Raw genomic sequence first — 14,906 nt, 5'->3', positions numbered from 1 at the left:
GAGAAGGTAAGGCTTCAAAAAGGAGCAGGACTCGGGCAGGATTTTATTAGGCAGCGGTGGTGTGCAGGACAGTTAGCAGGAACAGGTTGTTTCTTGCACATTCAGTGCCAAACTTAGCTTGTAAGTGTCCTATGAATGTTTATGAAAACAGCAAATGAAAGGGATATAGTTGTCAGGATTTGGAAGGTCTTGAATACCTGACTTTAGTTTTTGAGACAACCAGTAGGTTCCTTCAGACAGATGCCCAAATGTTGAATGCTTAAATCTTCATTACTGCGGGTTTCTGGTCTTGTAAAGAGATAGGATTGTACTTCATTTGTCAGGAAGGATTAGGTTCCACCAAATAACAGTAGTAGCTGTCAGGGGCAATGTGCTGGCACTGGCAAAGAAGGGCTGTTCTTAGCCCTACAGGGAATGCTTGAAGTCCAAAGGTGTGCAGGCTGTGGAACTTTCCAGGAGAGGACCAAAGTAGGCCCTTTATCCTCTCCTGTTAAGTCAAGTACCTTAGAGTCGTAAAACAGACTTCAATCTATAAAAACCTTTTCCAGTTTTGACTTAGCAAGATCTGAATAGTTCCAGAACCCTTTTTGAAAACAAATGGTCAGAGATAGCATTATTAGCATAATTTACAGTGTTATCAAGGGCCTAGAGGGGAAATCCAAAGACTTGTGCCTCTGAATTGTTTCTCTCTCCCTCCCTCTCTCTCTCTCTCTATATATATGTGAATGCAATATATATATGCATTTAGTATACATTATGGCCTCTGTCTCCTTCAGTTTACTCCTCCTAGAGTCAAGGGTGATAATCAACAAATATTAGGAGAAAAAAATGAAACAAACAATTGGGACTACTACTTCATATAGAGTGGTAAGGGACGAGTGCACTACTTTTAGTCCTCTAAAGGAAGGGAGGTAGTCTCCAGTATCCAAATGAGTGACAGGCAGAGGCAAGAGTTGGTGAAAACGGTGAGGCAGCTTGCTTGCGATGTAGGCCATTGTGCAAGATGGACCAGGGGATGAATGGTGAATATCCAAGGATAGGGAGTGGCATCCAGATCCCTTAGGGCCTGACTGGTCATTGTAGGGTCTCTAGCTTTTTCCTAAGAAGACACTGAAGAATTCTGAGCCAAGAAGAGACAAAAGTATGACTTTATGGTTTAGCAAGACCATCCTGTCCTGAGTGAAGGTTAAACTGTAGAGGAGCAAGGGTAGGGGTAGGAAGACAAATTTGGATATGACTGCAATAATCCAGGTGAGGGATTTTAGGTTAGAATGGGGGAGTGATACTGGAGGAAGTATGTAGGGGCCAGACTGAATTTTGCTGATGGGTTGAATGTGGGATACTCATCATTCCCTAGAAAGAAAACTTAGCAAGGACCTTTCTGAAGCCCTAGTGTAAATGCAGACTGGGGGGGGGGGGGGGGTGGTGGTTCAGGATAAACTTGGTTCTTAGAAACTTTCAGAAAGTCTCTCCTTTCTGGTTTTATTCCCTTTATAATGTATATTGTATGTAACAATGTTGCCCTCTTCCACAACAGAGAAATTTGTTGAAAACAGGAATCACTTTTCGGTGCATGTGCAGGATGCCCACATGAAAGATGAACAATCCCATTACAACAAATGGCAATGTGGAGGTCGTAACAGAGAAAGACGTTTTTTTCCCCCAAAGTACATATTCTTGCATTAGCCTCATGTATTGTATTCCATCGGGTATACAACTATAAAAAACAACCATTTCAAATGAGTTGGTTTAATTCCAGGTGGAACAGAGTTCAGGACAGAACAAAGAGTGAAGAGCACACACTGGCAGGACTTCGGGCTAGGTTTACTCTGACCTCACAACAAAGGCAGAAATGACTGAATGATAAGAGAACATGAGCCACTGATTTTATTATTATTATTTTTTTACAAAAGTTTATTCTTAAATGTACAACAGGATCTAAGACAACACTTCATTCTATCTATAGGTGGCAACAGATGCTATGGCAGGAAATCCAGATGTTTAAACAGGAATGGAATTAAAGATCACCATTGCCTCGGGTACAAGGGACGGCTTACTTTTTGCCAGATTTCTTAATTCCACCTGTGGCTGCAAAAGGAAAAAAATGTCTCAGTTAAGAAAAAATATAGTCCTTATGGCAGAAGTGCCAGAGGCCTTATAAGGATCATTGAAAGGCTCAACTCTTGTGCTGGGCATTCTTTTTGACACAAGCATGTATAGGACTTTCCCAATAGTCTACTCTGGGTAATATCAGAATGAGGATGAGGCAGGGGCCCAAATAATGGCTGTGCCCTGGCCTGGATCTATATTGTTAAGTATTTCACACACTAGCTCATTTAATCCTCATCCCCCATCAACCCATTTTATAGATAATGAAGTGCTAGTGGTAAGTGCTGTTCAAAATTATAAATTGGTATGTGACAAAGCCAAGATTCCACCCTGGGTAGTCTGATGTCCAGGTCCACATTCTCAACTGCCACATCACAGTACATATTATGATCCTGGGGTCTGGTTTACTATCTTTATTTTACTCAATTTACATTTGACTATATATTTGGCATACAGTAAATACCTTAGGAAATAGCTGATTTACCTTCCTGTACACAATCACAGATTAAAGGCAGGTACAAAACACCTTACATTCCAAAAGGGAATCTCAGTAACTAGAATCTCAGCCTTGTGAATCGATTAAAACCCACTGGGATAGAAGTCTTGGAAAGCCCTGGATGACACTCCCACCATCCCACCCTCCACCAGCCCCAGTGTAGCTCATATAGGGCACAAATAACCATGGAAGAAATTATTCACTAGTGGGATGAATGTAAACAGCATTTAAGAAGCACAGAAAAGTTCGGGCTGTTGGGCTTGAAAAATATTTTGATACATAATCCATTTTTCCTACATAAGAGAAGTAAAATGGTGGGGGATTAGGTTAAAAGAGCATACAGCGCAATAGCACATTAAGGAGTTTTAGTCTAGGCGCATTCAGAAGTCAAGACTCAGTATGCAAAAGTATTTACTAGAATTAACAATATGAGCGGTAAGTCAAGAAATGTCATAAGCAAAAAGTAGCAAATACGAATTTGGGGCAAGAAATAGTGAAGACTGTTTGGAAACTCAACTCTAAGATACATGAATCTCTGTGTTTCCATCTCTGCTGTTTCCCTAAAGAAAAGAAGACCAGAATGCCTGGGAGAAAAGAGATTCCATTTCCAGGACCGGTCTGGCTCCCGCCCCTCCCCGCTGCTGCGAATTCAAGCTGGGTGGGGGTCGTCCGCAGTAGCTGACACGAAGAATCGAAACCTCACCAATGAGATTGGAAACAGACCAAAGAGATGCTCAGAACGTTTGCCCGGCTTGAGCTCTATTTGCCCTCACTTACCCAGGGGGCCCTTCCCCGCGGCCTTCGCTTTTAGCTCCTCGAGTTTCTTCTGCTCCTCTTTCTGTTTCTGCTTGAATGCCTTATCTTCCTAAGGAGAGGCAGATGGCGTTCACTCGAAGCAGATTCCCCAGTCCCTCCGCACCCTCCCACGCCTCCGCGCTCGCCCTCACCTCGTCCATCTCCTTGGCCTGCTTCTTGGGCTGCTTCAGGGGCTTCTTCTTGCCACCTGTAGGCGACACAAGCATGCTCAGTTCCGTCCCCGCCGAGTACTGTCCCTCTCCAGCCCGCCGCCCCGGCACACTCACCTTCGCGGCCGGACATGGCGCCTGCCGCCCCTTCCCCAGGCCCTGCCACCGGAAGCGAAGCACCCCTACCCACCCCCTGTGCCTATACCTCCGCGCGGGCCCGCTGATTGGCTCCTGGTCAGGAAGCTGTGCTCCCGCTGCCGGAAGCAACTCTGGGGGCGGGCATTAAAGGATCAGAGGTCTACTGAGTGGCGGGCGCTTGGTTGGGGTTGCAGCTCTCGCGGTGGGGCGCCAGGTACGAGGGCCTGTCTTGCCAGGGAAGGGTCCGGAAGCCAGGAGGGGTGCTTAACCGGAAGGCGCTGGGTCTGGCATCGTGCATGGGGAAAGCACTGCGATTAGGGGGAAGAGGCCTTTGAAGTTCAGCGCGTTCTTGGAACCGAAGAAAGCAAGCATAGCTGCAGGGAGATGCGAGGGAGGTGCCAGATATATGGGCGGGGGATAGATCACCCGGTCCTAAGGTTTTGGAGGCCACGGGAAGGAGTCTGGGTTTTTATATAGACGGAGTGCAACTTTTTGCAAATTATGTTTATTCATTCAATAGGTTTTTGTTGAGTGTCATGCAGACAGTTTTATGGGGGCACTGAGGATGCAGCAGTGAACAAAACACATCTCATACCCAATCCATCAGCAAATGGATGCCAGCCCTGGCAGAGCTGACATTCTGGGAGGTGAGACAGCCTGTAAGCAAAGTAAATAATTGAAATACATATCGCAGGTCACGTGATACATGCGTGGAGAAAAATAAGGTGGACAGAATGGGTAGAGGGTGCTGGGATGGGAGTCCTTGGCAATGACATATGAGCAGGACTTGGAAAAGAGAAGGGAGCAAGCAGGGCAGATAGCTGGTGTGAAGGCCTTGTGCGGGGATCGTCTATTGTGTTGCAGCAACATCACGAAAGTCCATGCATGGTAATTACTTCAACGATGTGTTAGCTAACCTTACTGTGGTATACGTTTAGCAGTACATACGTCTATCAAGTGTATCAAATCGTCACGTTGTATATCTTAAACTTACACAGTGATATGTCAATTTATATGTCATTTTTATGTCAATAAAGCCGGGAGAAAAAAGGTCCATATGATTGGAGTAGAGTGAGGAAAGGTATACTTGTGAGAGATGAGGTCAGGGAAGACAGAGCCAGGAGGTGGATGTCCTGTAGACCATGGAGAAAATTTGGCTTTTACATTGAGAGAAACGTGGAATGATTGGAGAGTTTGAGCAGAGAGAGACATGGTCTGGCCTGTGTTTTGAAAAGGCTACTGGCTGCTCTGTTGACAATAGATTGTAGGGGCTAGAGTAGGAGCAGGGAGACCTGTCAGAAGGGTGTTATAGTAAAAGATGTTAGTCACTGGGACCAGGTGGTAGCAGTGGGGGGGGGGGGGTGGCTAAGAGGAAAAGGGATTTTGGTTTTAGAAAGGAAGAAGCATTTGCTGATGGATTGGTTATGAGATGAGAGGGAAAGCAAGGGGTCAGGGGTGATTTGAGGTTTTTGGTCTGATTTGGATTTGGAAGTTTCTATCAACCAAGATGGAGAAGGCTATGGGAAAGGCAAGTTGAGAAGGGAAGATAAGATCTTCATTAACCTTCCAAGCTGAGTTGTGGATTGGGTGGTTCAGTAAATGAGCCTGGAATCTATAGGAGAGGTCTGGGCTGGAAAAGTCAGAATATAGTTGATTGTTTTTTTTTTGTTTTTTTTTTTTTCTTGTTTAAAGTTTATTTATTTATTTTGAGAGAGAAAGAGAGTGAGGCAGAGAGAGAGGGAAAGAGAATCCTGAGTAGTCTCCACACGGTCAACACAGAGCCTGACCTGGGGCTCAGACTCACCAACCGTGAGATCATGACCTAAGCCAAAGCCAAGAGGTGGCTGCTTAAGCAACTGAGCCACCCAGGCACCCCTAGTTGATTGTTTTTTTGTTTTTGTTTTTTTTTTTAATTTTTTTTTTCAACTTTTATTTATTTTTTGGGACAGAGAGAGACAGAGCATGAACGGGGGAAGGGCAGAGAGAGAGGGAGACACAGAATCAGAAACAGGCTCCAGGCTCTGAGCCATCAGCCCAGAGCCCGACGCGGGGCTCGAACTCATGGACCGCGAGATCGTGACCTGGCTGAAGTCGGACGCTTAACCGACTGCGCCACCCAGGCGCCCCTGATTGTTTTTTTAAGTAATGGTTTTGGGGGGAAAAAGCAGTGGGAGGAGCGGCACCTAGCTGGCTTGGTTGATGTAGCATGTGACTCTTGAGTTCAAGCCCTAAGTTGGGTGTAGAGATTACTTTAAAAAAAAAAGTAATGGTTTTATTGAGATACCATTCACATACAATACAGTTCACCTATTTAATGGGTACACTTAAGTGGTTTTAGTATATTCACAGTGTTGTTCAACCATCATTATAGTTAATATTTTTAACATTTCCCTAGATGGTATTTATTTATTTAAATGTTTATTCTTGAGAGGGACAGAGACAGAGTGAGAGCAGAGGAGGGGCAGAGAGAGAGGCAGACACAGAATCCAAAGCAGGCTCCAGGTTCTGAGCTGTCAGCACAGAGCCCGATGTGAGGATCGAACTCACGAACCATGAGATCATGACCTAAGCTGAAGTCAGATGCTTAACTGACTGAGCCACCCAGGTGCCCCATCCGCAGATGGTTTTTAAAGCCATGGGACTGGATGAGAGAGGAGTCTGAGGACCTTGCCTTGCAGCACTCCACGTGCGTAGGTTCAGGAGATGAGTGGGGACTGGAAGCCAAGTGTAGAAGGCGTTTCAAGGAAAGGAAACTGGCACAAGGCACAGGTTGCTGATAGGGCAAGTAAAATGAGGACTGAGAACTGATCACTGGATTTAGCAATGTGGAAGTGACCTGGACAAGAGCATTTCCGGTGGCATGGTGGAAGTGAAGGCCAGATTAGAAAAGGTTTAAGAGAGAATGAGAGAAGAGGAACTGGAGACAGCAAGTGCAGATGATCTGTCAAGGAGTTTGGCTGTACAGAGGGGCAGAGAAGTGGAGCTGTTGCTGGAGAGGGTGTCTGATCAATTACTGAGCAGTGTCAGGTAGGGAGAGCACACGGGACCTGGCCACAGCTTGGTCTTCCTAGAGCATGAATTCTTCATCCCAAGGAATAAGAGAGAAGGTGGAAACCGAACAGACACAGGTGGGAAGGTATGGTGGGAATTTATAGAAGTTGTCTTCCAATTTTTATTTTCTTAGTGAAAAATGAAGCAAGCCATCAGCTGCAAGTGAGATAAAGGTACAGGTGATGGAGGTTTGTGGCATGGACAGTTGGTAAGAGACAGTCATCTGGATAGAATGTTAGAATGGATTTGGAGGGTCAAGATTCTGAACTTGGCCCTCAAGGCCCTGCTTAATATGGTCTCTGTTTACCTCTTCAGCCTCTCCTCTGTCCACTCTCCCTTCCTCTGCTATTTTCCAGCTGCACTGGCTGCCTTTCAGGTTTTAGATGACCCCCAGTGCATTTCCACGTTTTCCCTCTGCCAGGAACACCTTCCCTGTGCTGGCTGAGGGCTTGTGGGACATTTGAATGGGGAGGGGCTGAGAATCAGGCTGGGGTGGGGGCTGGATGTCTGAGAAGAGGGACTGGAATAGAGGAACAACTTGAGTCGTTTCCTCACACAGCAGAGTCCCTGCTGTCACCAAGCTTATGTTCTAGTGAGGGGCCTGGCAACATGAAAAGAAGGCAATATGTGTCTGATGGAGAAAAATAAAGCAGGTGGCCCAGGAGGGAATGGTCAAGGAAGGTTTGCCACAAGGTGGTGTTTGAGCCAAGATGTACAAGTCAGGATGAGCTGACTGGACCTTTCTGTGGAGAAAGTAGCAGAGTCAGGCTTCACGTGTTAGGGTGCATGGAGTGGAGGACAGGAGGAAGACAACTAAGAGGACTGTGGCTTGTTGGCCACTGGTGGGACTGGTGTTCATGGCAGGTGAGATGGGAGCTGTCGGGGGTTTTGAACAAGAGATGTGAAATGATGAGTTAACAGAGTCTCAAGTTGCCTTGTGAATAACGGCTCCGAGGGGCAGGGAGGAAGCCAGGACTTCACAGGAGGCTGTAGCTGTCATTGCTGCCAGGGATGGATGACTTTCCTGGGGTTCAAGAGTGGGTGGCTGGTAGAGAAGTCAGGAGAGGAGGCTAAGAAGGTTGGAGGAAGCCGAGGCGGGGGTGGGTAGTGATTTCAAAAAGACAAGGGTGTTGAAAGCTGCAGAGATGTTGGAGAAGAAATCTGAGAAATACCTGGTGGATCTGGCAAGGTGGAGGTTTTGCAGGGCCTCCAGGAGAGCAGCCTCTTGGTGGAGTGCCATCAAGAGAGAATGGGGGCTGGGGAAGTAGTGACAGCAAGGTGGACACCTCTCTGGTGAGTGTTGCTGAAAAGGAGAGTGAGGGCTGTGGTTGGCAGCCCTGGGAGTCTGCTTTGCTTTGATGCAGGAAACACCTGCAGGATGGTCATGGGGCCACAGCTCATGTGTGGTGGATCCTGGCATTGAGGCCTAAGAGGCTGGCTTGACCCCTGGGTCATGGATGTTGTGTGCTTTCTTGGGCCTTGTGGATGGGGCCCAGGAGTTCGGGTGCAGCACCAGCTCAGAACCAGTGTTACGGGGATGTCCCTTCTGTGGCTCTCAGCTCGGACCCATTTTGGGCAGGAGGCATGTCCCTACCCAACCAACTTTGTTTTCTAGAGGGCCTGAGCTTCTCCAAGCACAGCACAAGGGGATAGGAGGCTGAGATGCTCTGAGTGGGTCTCTATTCCACATCACCTTACATTCAGCCCCTTTCGTTGTCACCCAAGCTCCTCCAATTTATCTTCCTGTCCCCAGCATCCTCTGCTTTTCTCTCTGGCCTGGTTGTTTGGCCACTAGGTGTCACTCTGACAGCCAGCATCAATACTTGAGAGCTTGTGTGTGTTATGGTTGGGGGTTGGTGGGGGAAGGAGGGTTGGCCAGAGGACAGGAGTGCTGGTCCAGGTTTGCCTGGGAGCAGGGGTCACCTGACCTTCCTTGGGGTCCTCAGAGTCCCTGGTGCTTTGGGGCTCAGGCAGAGCCTGACTGGGTAACGGGAGCCTCCCTCTGCTGTTTAGGTTAAGAGAAGTGGGTGTTGTTGGGGCCCAGACAAAGCAAGGTTGAAAAGGGAGAGATTGAAGAAACCAGACCTGTAGAGCCGGACTAAAGTTGGAGAGGAGGGAGAAAGCTTGTGGAAGGTTAGGAATGTGAGTGGTGGGGGGGGGGGGGGGGGGGGCGGATTGGAAGCCTGGAAAGCCTCAAAGGGCAGAGGAGGGCTCGTGTGAACCTAAGAAAAGTTGTCCTCTGTGTAGAGATCCAGGCTTTTTGTTTTGTTTTGCCTTTTCCCTGGAATTGTCTTCTCAGAGGAGAGCCGAGGAGGGAATTTTCTGCCTTGGTACAGAATGACTTGTGTCCTCGAACATAAGCAAAACTCTGCTTTCCCAGTGCTGGGGCAGCCCTCAGAGTCTGGGCAGTTGATTTTGATGGTATTTTGCAGAACTCTTTCCCTGAAATCCCCTCAGTTCCCCAGTTTCCCTGGGAGTCTTTATGAATCTTTGTGATTTGTGAGGCTTTGTCAGCATGGACACAACTCAGGTTTGAAAAAAAAAATTTTTTTAAGTTTATTTATTTACTCTTGAGAGAGAAAGAGACAGAGATGGAGACAGAACGAGTGGAGGAGGGGCAGAAGAGAGAGGGAGAGAGAGAATCCCAAGCAGGCTCCGCACTGTCAGCACAGAGTCCAACACAGGCCTCGATCTCAGAAACCGTGAGATCACGACCTGAGTCAAAATCAGCAGCTGGACACTTAACTGACCAAGCTACCCAGGCAGCCCTGGTTTGAGAATTTTCTTTGACGTTATCAGAAAACCAGGCACCAGGATTCCCATCCAAGTCACAATGGAGACCTGGAGGCTGTGGGGAAGGTGGGTGGGATGGGAGGGGCTGGTGGCATTGTGGAAGGAGATGGAAGGCATGATCTCCTAAACATGTTCTTCCCTGGTGTGTTCTCTTACCTGGGAGCACCCAACGGGGAAGCCTGACCACAGCGGCTACCATCTCCAGGCACAACAGAGCAGCGCTCTGTTTGGACTTTTTCATGGAAATTAGTTCAGAACTGCCCCTAGGCCCTGAAACCTGACCTATGCCCAGCCTTTCTCAGCTGTGAGCTGATCTGTCTGGCGTCCCCCTACAGATCTCCTGATGACAGGGCGCAGCACTGTGTTTGCCATGCAGCACGTCCTCGGTGCGCCCCGTGTGGTGTGGAGAGGCCTCCTTGGAAGGGACCTCTTTATGGCCAGGACTCTCTGCAGCCCAGGCCCTAGCCAGCCCAGAGAGAAAAGACCTGAGGAGGTGGCTCTTGGGCTGTACCGCCGCCTCACAGCTCTGGGAAGAGCCCTGGGGCACGACATTCATCAGCGAGCATCGTCCACAGCCACGACTTGGTGGGAAAGATACGAAGAGTTTGTCGGACTCAATGAAGTTCGAGAGGCCCAGGGAAATGTGACTGAGGTGAGGAGGGAAGCCGGGGTGGTTGGCCCTGCCTTCTGACTTGGAAATGTGGCTGGGAGGCTCTTGCCAAATAATTACCAGCCACGTGGTGCTGGGAAGCCTTGCCCAGATTTGCCTTTTCTTAAACAAATACTATTGGTAGATGAGTTTGACTCATTTCTCACATGGTAACTTGGATTCGATCGTACTGGGGGTGAAGATCTCTGTGTAACTGTACCCGTCTACCCCGAAAACAGGTTTCTGTGTACTGTTGAGTCCCTGGCCATTGACATCCATTGTGTTAGGCCAGTGAACACTTCCTACATTGACTGAGGGTTGGTGAGAGTGTCACAAATGTCCTCAAAGCCCCATGTGTAATTAAAACATCCCTTGTGAAGGTAGAAGCCCAGGGCCAGGCAGCATCACACTGTGAGGTGGAAAGAGCTTCCTGTGGCTGGAAGCCCTTGGTGGTAGCAGAAATGCATTCTGTCGTCTCTGTTCCCATTCCTGCCTAGTACAGACCAAGCTAGTGAGGTGGCAAGAACCTGGGGGTTCAGTGGGAGGTTTTGAGGCACAGTGCTGTCTCTTCCCCTTGGAGGTCATGACCTTGGCTGAGCTGGAGTTTCTGGGTGTGTAAAATGGAGGCCACAGCAATGCCTCTTGTGGCATCGTCAAGAGGCGAAGATAAGGTAGCGTGCGTGCGTGAAACAGTTTAGGAACCTAGGTTCCTTTCCGTGGCTTGTATCCGACTAGGATTGGCTGGGTTTTGTGTGGAGCGTTAGCTTTTTTCAAGTTTCTCAGGGGCATGTTATTTCCACTTGAATGGATAAATCCAGTGATTCTGATGGGTGTGGCCCAGGGCTGCACTTTGAGGACTACTGGGCGAGCCAGGATTTTGTGTCTGAAGGACTCTTTTTTTCCACCCTTTGCACTGACACCCCACTCACCTCAGCCACAGCCTTGTTGGGAATAGAGCTGAGCGTGTGTGGGTGTGGAGGGAAGGGGCAGACAGCCTCCATTGTTCTCTCTGCAGGCAGAGAAAGTGTTCATGGTGGCTCGAGGGCTTGTGCGAGAGGCTCGGGAGGACTTGGAAGTTCACCAGGCCAAGCTGAAGGAGGTGAGGGACCGCTTGGACCGCATCTCCAGAGAGGATATCCAGTACCTAGAACTGGCTACGCTGGAGCACCGGCTGCTGCAAGTAGGCACTCAGAAGGCAGCCCTTCCTCATTGGATAGGGACCCTAGCCTGGCACATCATCAAGGGGCAAGGTGGGAACCTGACTGGTCTGGTGGTCAGAGATCTGGTGAAGATGTAAACCAGAAGCTCTGGGCCCCAGGCTTCCAGAGCCTGTCCACCCACTTTCTCTTGGAGTACTGGGGTCAGTAGTCCAGGGCAGTATAATCTGGGCCCCAGATCCCAGATTGCTGAGGAGGGAGCACCAGGGAGGAGGGGACTGGCCTAGAGGGGGCCAGACACTTCCTTCTGATGGACACATTCTGTAGTCATCAGTGCGTGTCTGGTCAGACCCAGCACTGCTTGGGTAGGAAGGTAGCATTGCTCATCTTGACTGCCCCCAATTCCTTTGCTTCCTGCACCTGACCATGTTTATGCTGCCTTCATTCATTCAGCGGGTTTATTGAGCATGCAGTCTGCGCCAGGCATGAGGCTGAGCCCCAGGGACGTCTGCTGGCAGCTCCAACGGTGGGGCCACATTGCTGCTGTATAACACTGCTTTGGTTCTGCAGGAGGAGAAGAGGCTTCGTGCAACCTATCTGCGTGCTGAAGACTCTGAGCGAGAGAAGTTCTCCCTCTTCTCTGCGGCTGTGCGGGAAAGTCACGAGAAGGAGCGCACTCGAGCTGAGAGGACCAAGAACTGGTCCCTCATCGGGTCAGTTCTGGGGGCCTTGATTGGTGTGGCTGGCTCCACCTATGTGAACCGTGTGCGGCTACAGGAGCTGAAGGCCTTGCTCTTAGAGGCGCAGAAGGGGCCTGTGAGCCTCCAGGAGGCCATCCGAGAACAGGCATCCAGCTACTCCCTCCAGCAGAGGGACCTCCACGACCTCATGGTGGACCTAAGGGGCCTGGTACAAGCTGGCTCCGGGCTGAGCTCTGGGACCCAGGCAGGTACTTCCCCCACCCGAGACAGAGACACAGATGTCCTTTCAGCTGCCTTGAAAGAGCAGCTCAGCCATTCCAGGCAGGTCCATTCATGTTTAGAGGGTTTACGAGAGCGGCTTGATGGCTTGGAAAAGACTTTCAGCCAAACGGCTGAGGTGGTTCAGCTTGCGAAGGCTGCAGCACATCCAGGCCTGCTGGGGCCAGCAGACAGGGCCCTGCCTGGCTCCTTGCTGGAGCAGGGGAGCGTGATCTTGGCACTATCAGACATGGAGCAGAAGCTTGAAGCTCAGGTCAACAGGAACACCATCTACAGCACACTGGTCACCTGTGTGACATTTATGGCCACTCTGCCTGTGCTGTACGTGCTGTTCAGGGCCAGCTAGCCCTGGGAGCCTCCTCCAGAGAGCTGAGGGGATAGCCGTGGATACAAATTTAGCTAGAGAATCCCAACAATGAAGTGAGAGCCTTTGGGGTGCACACAACCTCAGCCTGAGGCTGAACACCATCTGTGTGGCTCACCAGCAGGCATACTTTGATTTTGAGAAAATGCTCATTTATGTTAATTATCAACACTTTGTACTAATGTCCAAATAAAATGTCTTTCGGTTCATGTTATTTAAATATTTAAAGTAATACTTACATCAGATGGAGTTTTTCTTGTTGAAGGTTGAGATTTGGGACTTAAGGGCTGAGCCTGGAATTACAGTAATCACGGCCCCCTTCAGTTCCTCTCTCATCTCCTCTTGGTCTCGTCCTCAGTTCAGAACCATGTTGGATGAACTTACCCTTGAGGCTTGGGTTTTTGTTTTGCATTGCCGGGTCTGCTTGCCCAACCCTCCTATGTCAGATAGCTTGGGGGTTCCGGGGAGTGGAACCTAGCCTGCGCAACCACGGCTGACAATGGTTACTTGCCCTGCTTCTGGATTACTTTCTCTGCCCTGGTGGGGAGAACCTTCTGGTTCTAACGCTGGAGGGATGATCAGAAGAGAGCAGGGAAAAGGGATTGGGGGAATGGTTGATAAATATTACTGGGGACATAATTACAGGGATTGGTAGCCAGTCTGGGTCCCTGTGCAGAGAGCTTTGGGCAGTCCAGTGTGCCCCTAGAACTAGGTGTCCTCCCATACACAGCCTAGAGATGGCCTGTACAAGCATGGGCAGAGCTCAGCATGTCAGCAGAGTGAACCTCAAGGCAGGCCTCAAGGCAGGCCTGGGACCTGGGTACAGGCAGAGTTAGGTTTTGCCTGTGAGTTTGAATGGGGCCTGAGATCTTGTGATCCTATAAGTTGAGGACACGGGGGCTGGCTCCAAACCAGCCTTTTCAGTGGCAATGATGGAGACGGGCCTCCCTGAGGTGGGAGGTACAGTGGGGGGCCTGGGGGCAGACTGCCCAAAGAACCCCTGACCTGTCCCTTTGCAGAGGAGAACTGCAACCTTTGATCTCTTGGGCTAAATGGCCATAGGTGGCCTTGTGTGTCCTTGAGTAAATAGGAAGAGTGGGGAGGCACTCTGTACTCCCACAGGTCTGGAAAAGCCACTCCTTTCTGAACACATGGAGGTATACAGGGTTTGTGGGGAAGGGCTTCTGTGGGCTGGGGTTTGCTTGGGCCTGTGTGGAGCCTCCTCTCAGCAGGGGCCTGTGGAACCAGTAGGGTTTCCCAGGAGGTACCCTCTGTACTTGGAGCCCGTGCTCAGGTTTGGGCAGTGAGTATGATCTGGGTGGCCCCTTGGGTTCTGTGAACCTCAAGTGCCTGGTCCTTTGGTCATTTGGTCACTCCATTCTTGACATTGTTTCCTTTGTGTAATGGTTCCTCAGGATGGCATGAGATGAAACGACCTCTGTGCATGGGATGTTCACCCTCCTGATGGGGGGTAGGAGGTACCATATCTGTGTACAGATGAGGGGTGCTATGGGGTTTGGAAGTCCTGTGTCCACCTTTGGGGTGGGGTAGGTCCTAAAGAGTGTGCACTTGAGTGAATGGAATTGAGGAGGGGAGGGTTCCAGGTATGTGGCAAGGGTCCCCCATAGGCTGCACAGGCAGGAAACCCATGGGCTTTCAGCATCTTAGCCAAGGGGCTGAGGTGGTGATGGGTGTGGAGGAGTGGTGGGGCATAGGTTAGAGAATGACATGGAGGGCCTGGGGTCTGTGATGCTGGAGGCCAGGGATAAAGGAACTGGGGGGGGGGGGTGCCATTCTGGTGCACGGCCCCAGGTGCTGGGAGAGGGGATGGAAGAAAGGGAGTGATCGGAGAAGCTGGTGAGAGAAGTTGGAAGGCAGAGTTGGGTAGATGAGAGTGAAAGCAGACTCTTGAGGGGTGGCAGATGGCAAGAGTGTGTCTGTGGTGTTGGCTCTTTGGACACTAGCCAGTGTGGATGACCTGAACCTTCTGGTTGAGGCTCTCCCTAGCCTTTGGAGGCTCTGGGGGCTTCCAGAGTGGGGTGTGTGTGTGTGTGTGACAAATTTTGCCTCCCAGGAGGCTATCCCAATGGCCTTGAGCCAAAGTCCTAACAGCATGGGCTGTGTCCTGTCTCCTCTGAGTTTGCAGCAGGCAGGCCAGGGTGTGTGTGAAGGGCCCGGCAGAGGGCACAACTGGGCCCCTGCCC

General features: G+C 49.9%; 1 protein-coding gene and 1 long non-coding RNA gene across 11 annotated transcripts; one reads left to right on the top strand and one right to left on the bottom strand.

Annotated features, from left to right (window-relative positions):
- Positions 1-1,864: 1,864 nt before the first annotated feature.
- LOC123605631 lies at positions 1,865-3,754 on the bottom strand. Its single transcript, XR_006715834.1, has 4 exons — positions 3,688-3,754; positions 3,553-3,608; positions 3,383-3,470; positions 1,865-2,088 (listed from the first exon to the last, which is right to left on the bottom strand). It is a non-coding gene; the product is annotated as an uncharacterized LOC123605631 (long non-coding RNA).
- Positions 3,755-3,834: 80 nt separating this feature from the next.
- Positions 3,835-12,916, top strand: CCDC51 (coiled-coil domain containing 51). Of its 10 annotated transcripts, XM_045492815.1 has the most exons (5): positions 3,841-3,922; positions 4,229-4,355; positions 9,888-10,204; positions 11,217-11,381; positions 11,929-12,916. In XM_045492815.1, the coding sequence occupies exons 2-5, from the start codon at positions 4,319-4,321 to the stop codon at positions 12,682-12,684; spliced, it is 1,275 nt and encodes a 424-aa protein (XP_045348771.1). In that variant the 5' UTR covers positions 3,841-3,922; positions 4,229-4,318; the 3' UTR covers positions 12,685-12,916. The 10 variants fall into 10 exon arrangements, with proteins under 10 accessions (XP_045348772.1, XP_045348771.1, XP_045348778.1 ...); XM_045492816.1 differs by lacking the exon at positions 4,229-4,355 and having other exon boundaries at positions 3,835-3,922; XM_045492821.1 differs by lacking the exon at positions 9,888-10,204 and having other exon boundaries at positions 3,854-3,922.
- The last annotated feature ends 1,990 nt before the right edge of the window (positions 12,917-14,906 follow it).

The sequence above is a fragment of the Leopardus geoffroyi genome, chromosome A2 (genome assembly GCF_018350155.1).
Source record: "Leopardus geoffroyi isolate Oge1 chromosome A2, O.geoffroyi_Oge1_pat1.0, whole genome shotgun sequence".
In the NCBI taxonomy this organism is placed as follows: domain Eukaryota; kingdom Metazoa; phylum Chordata; class Mammalia; order Carnivora; family Felidae; genus Leopardus; species Leopardus geoffroyi.
This window is presented reverse-complemented; position numbering and strand designations above follow the sequence as displayed.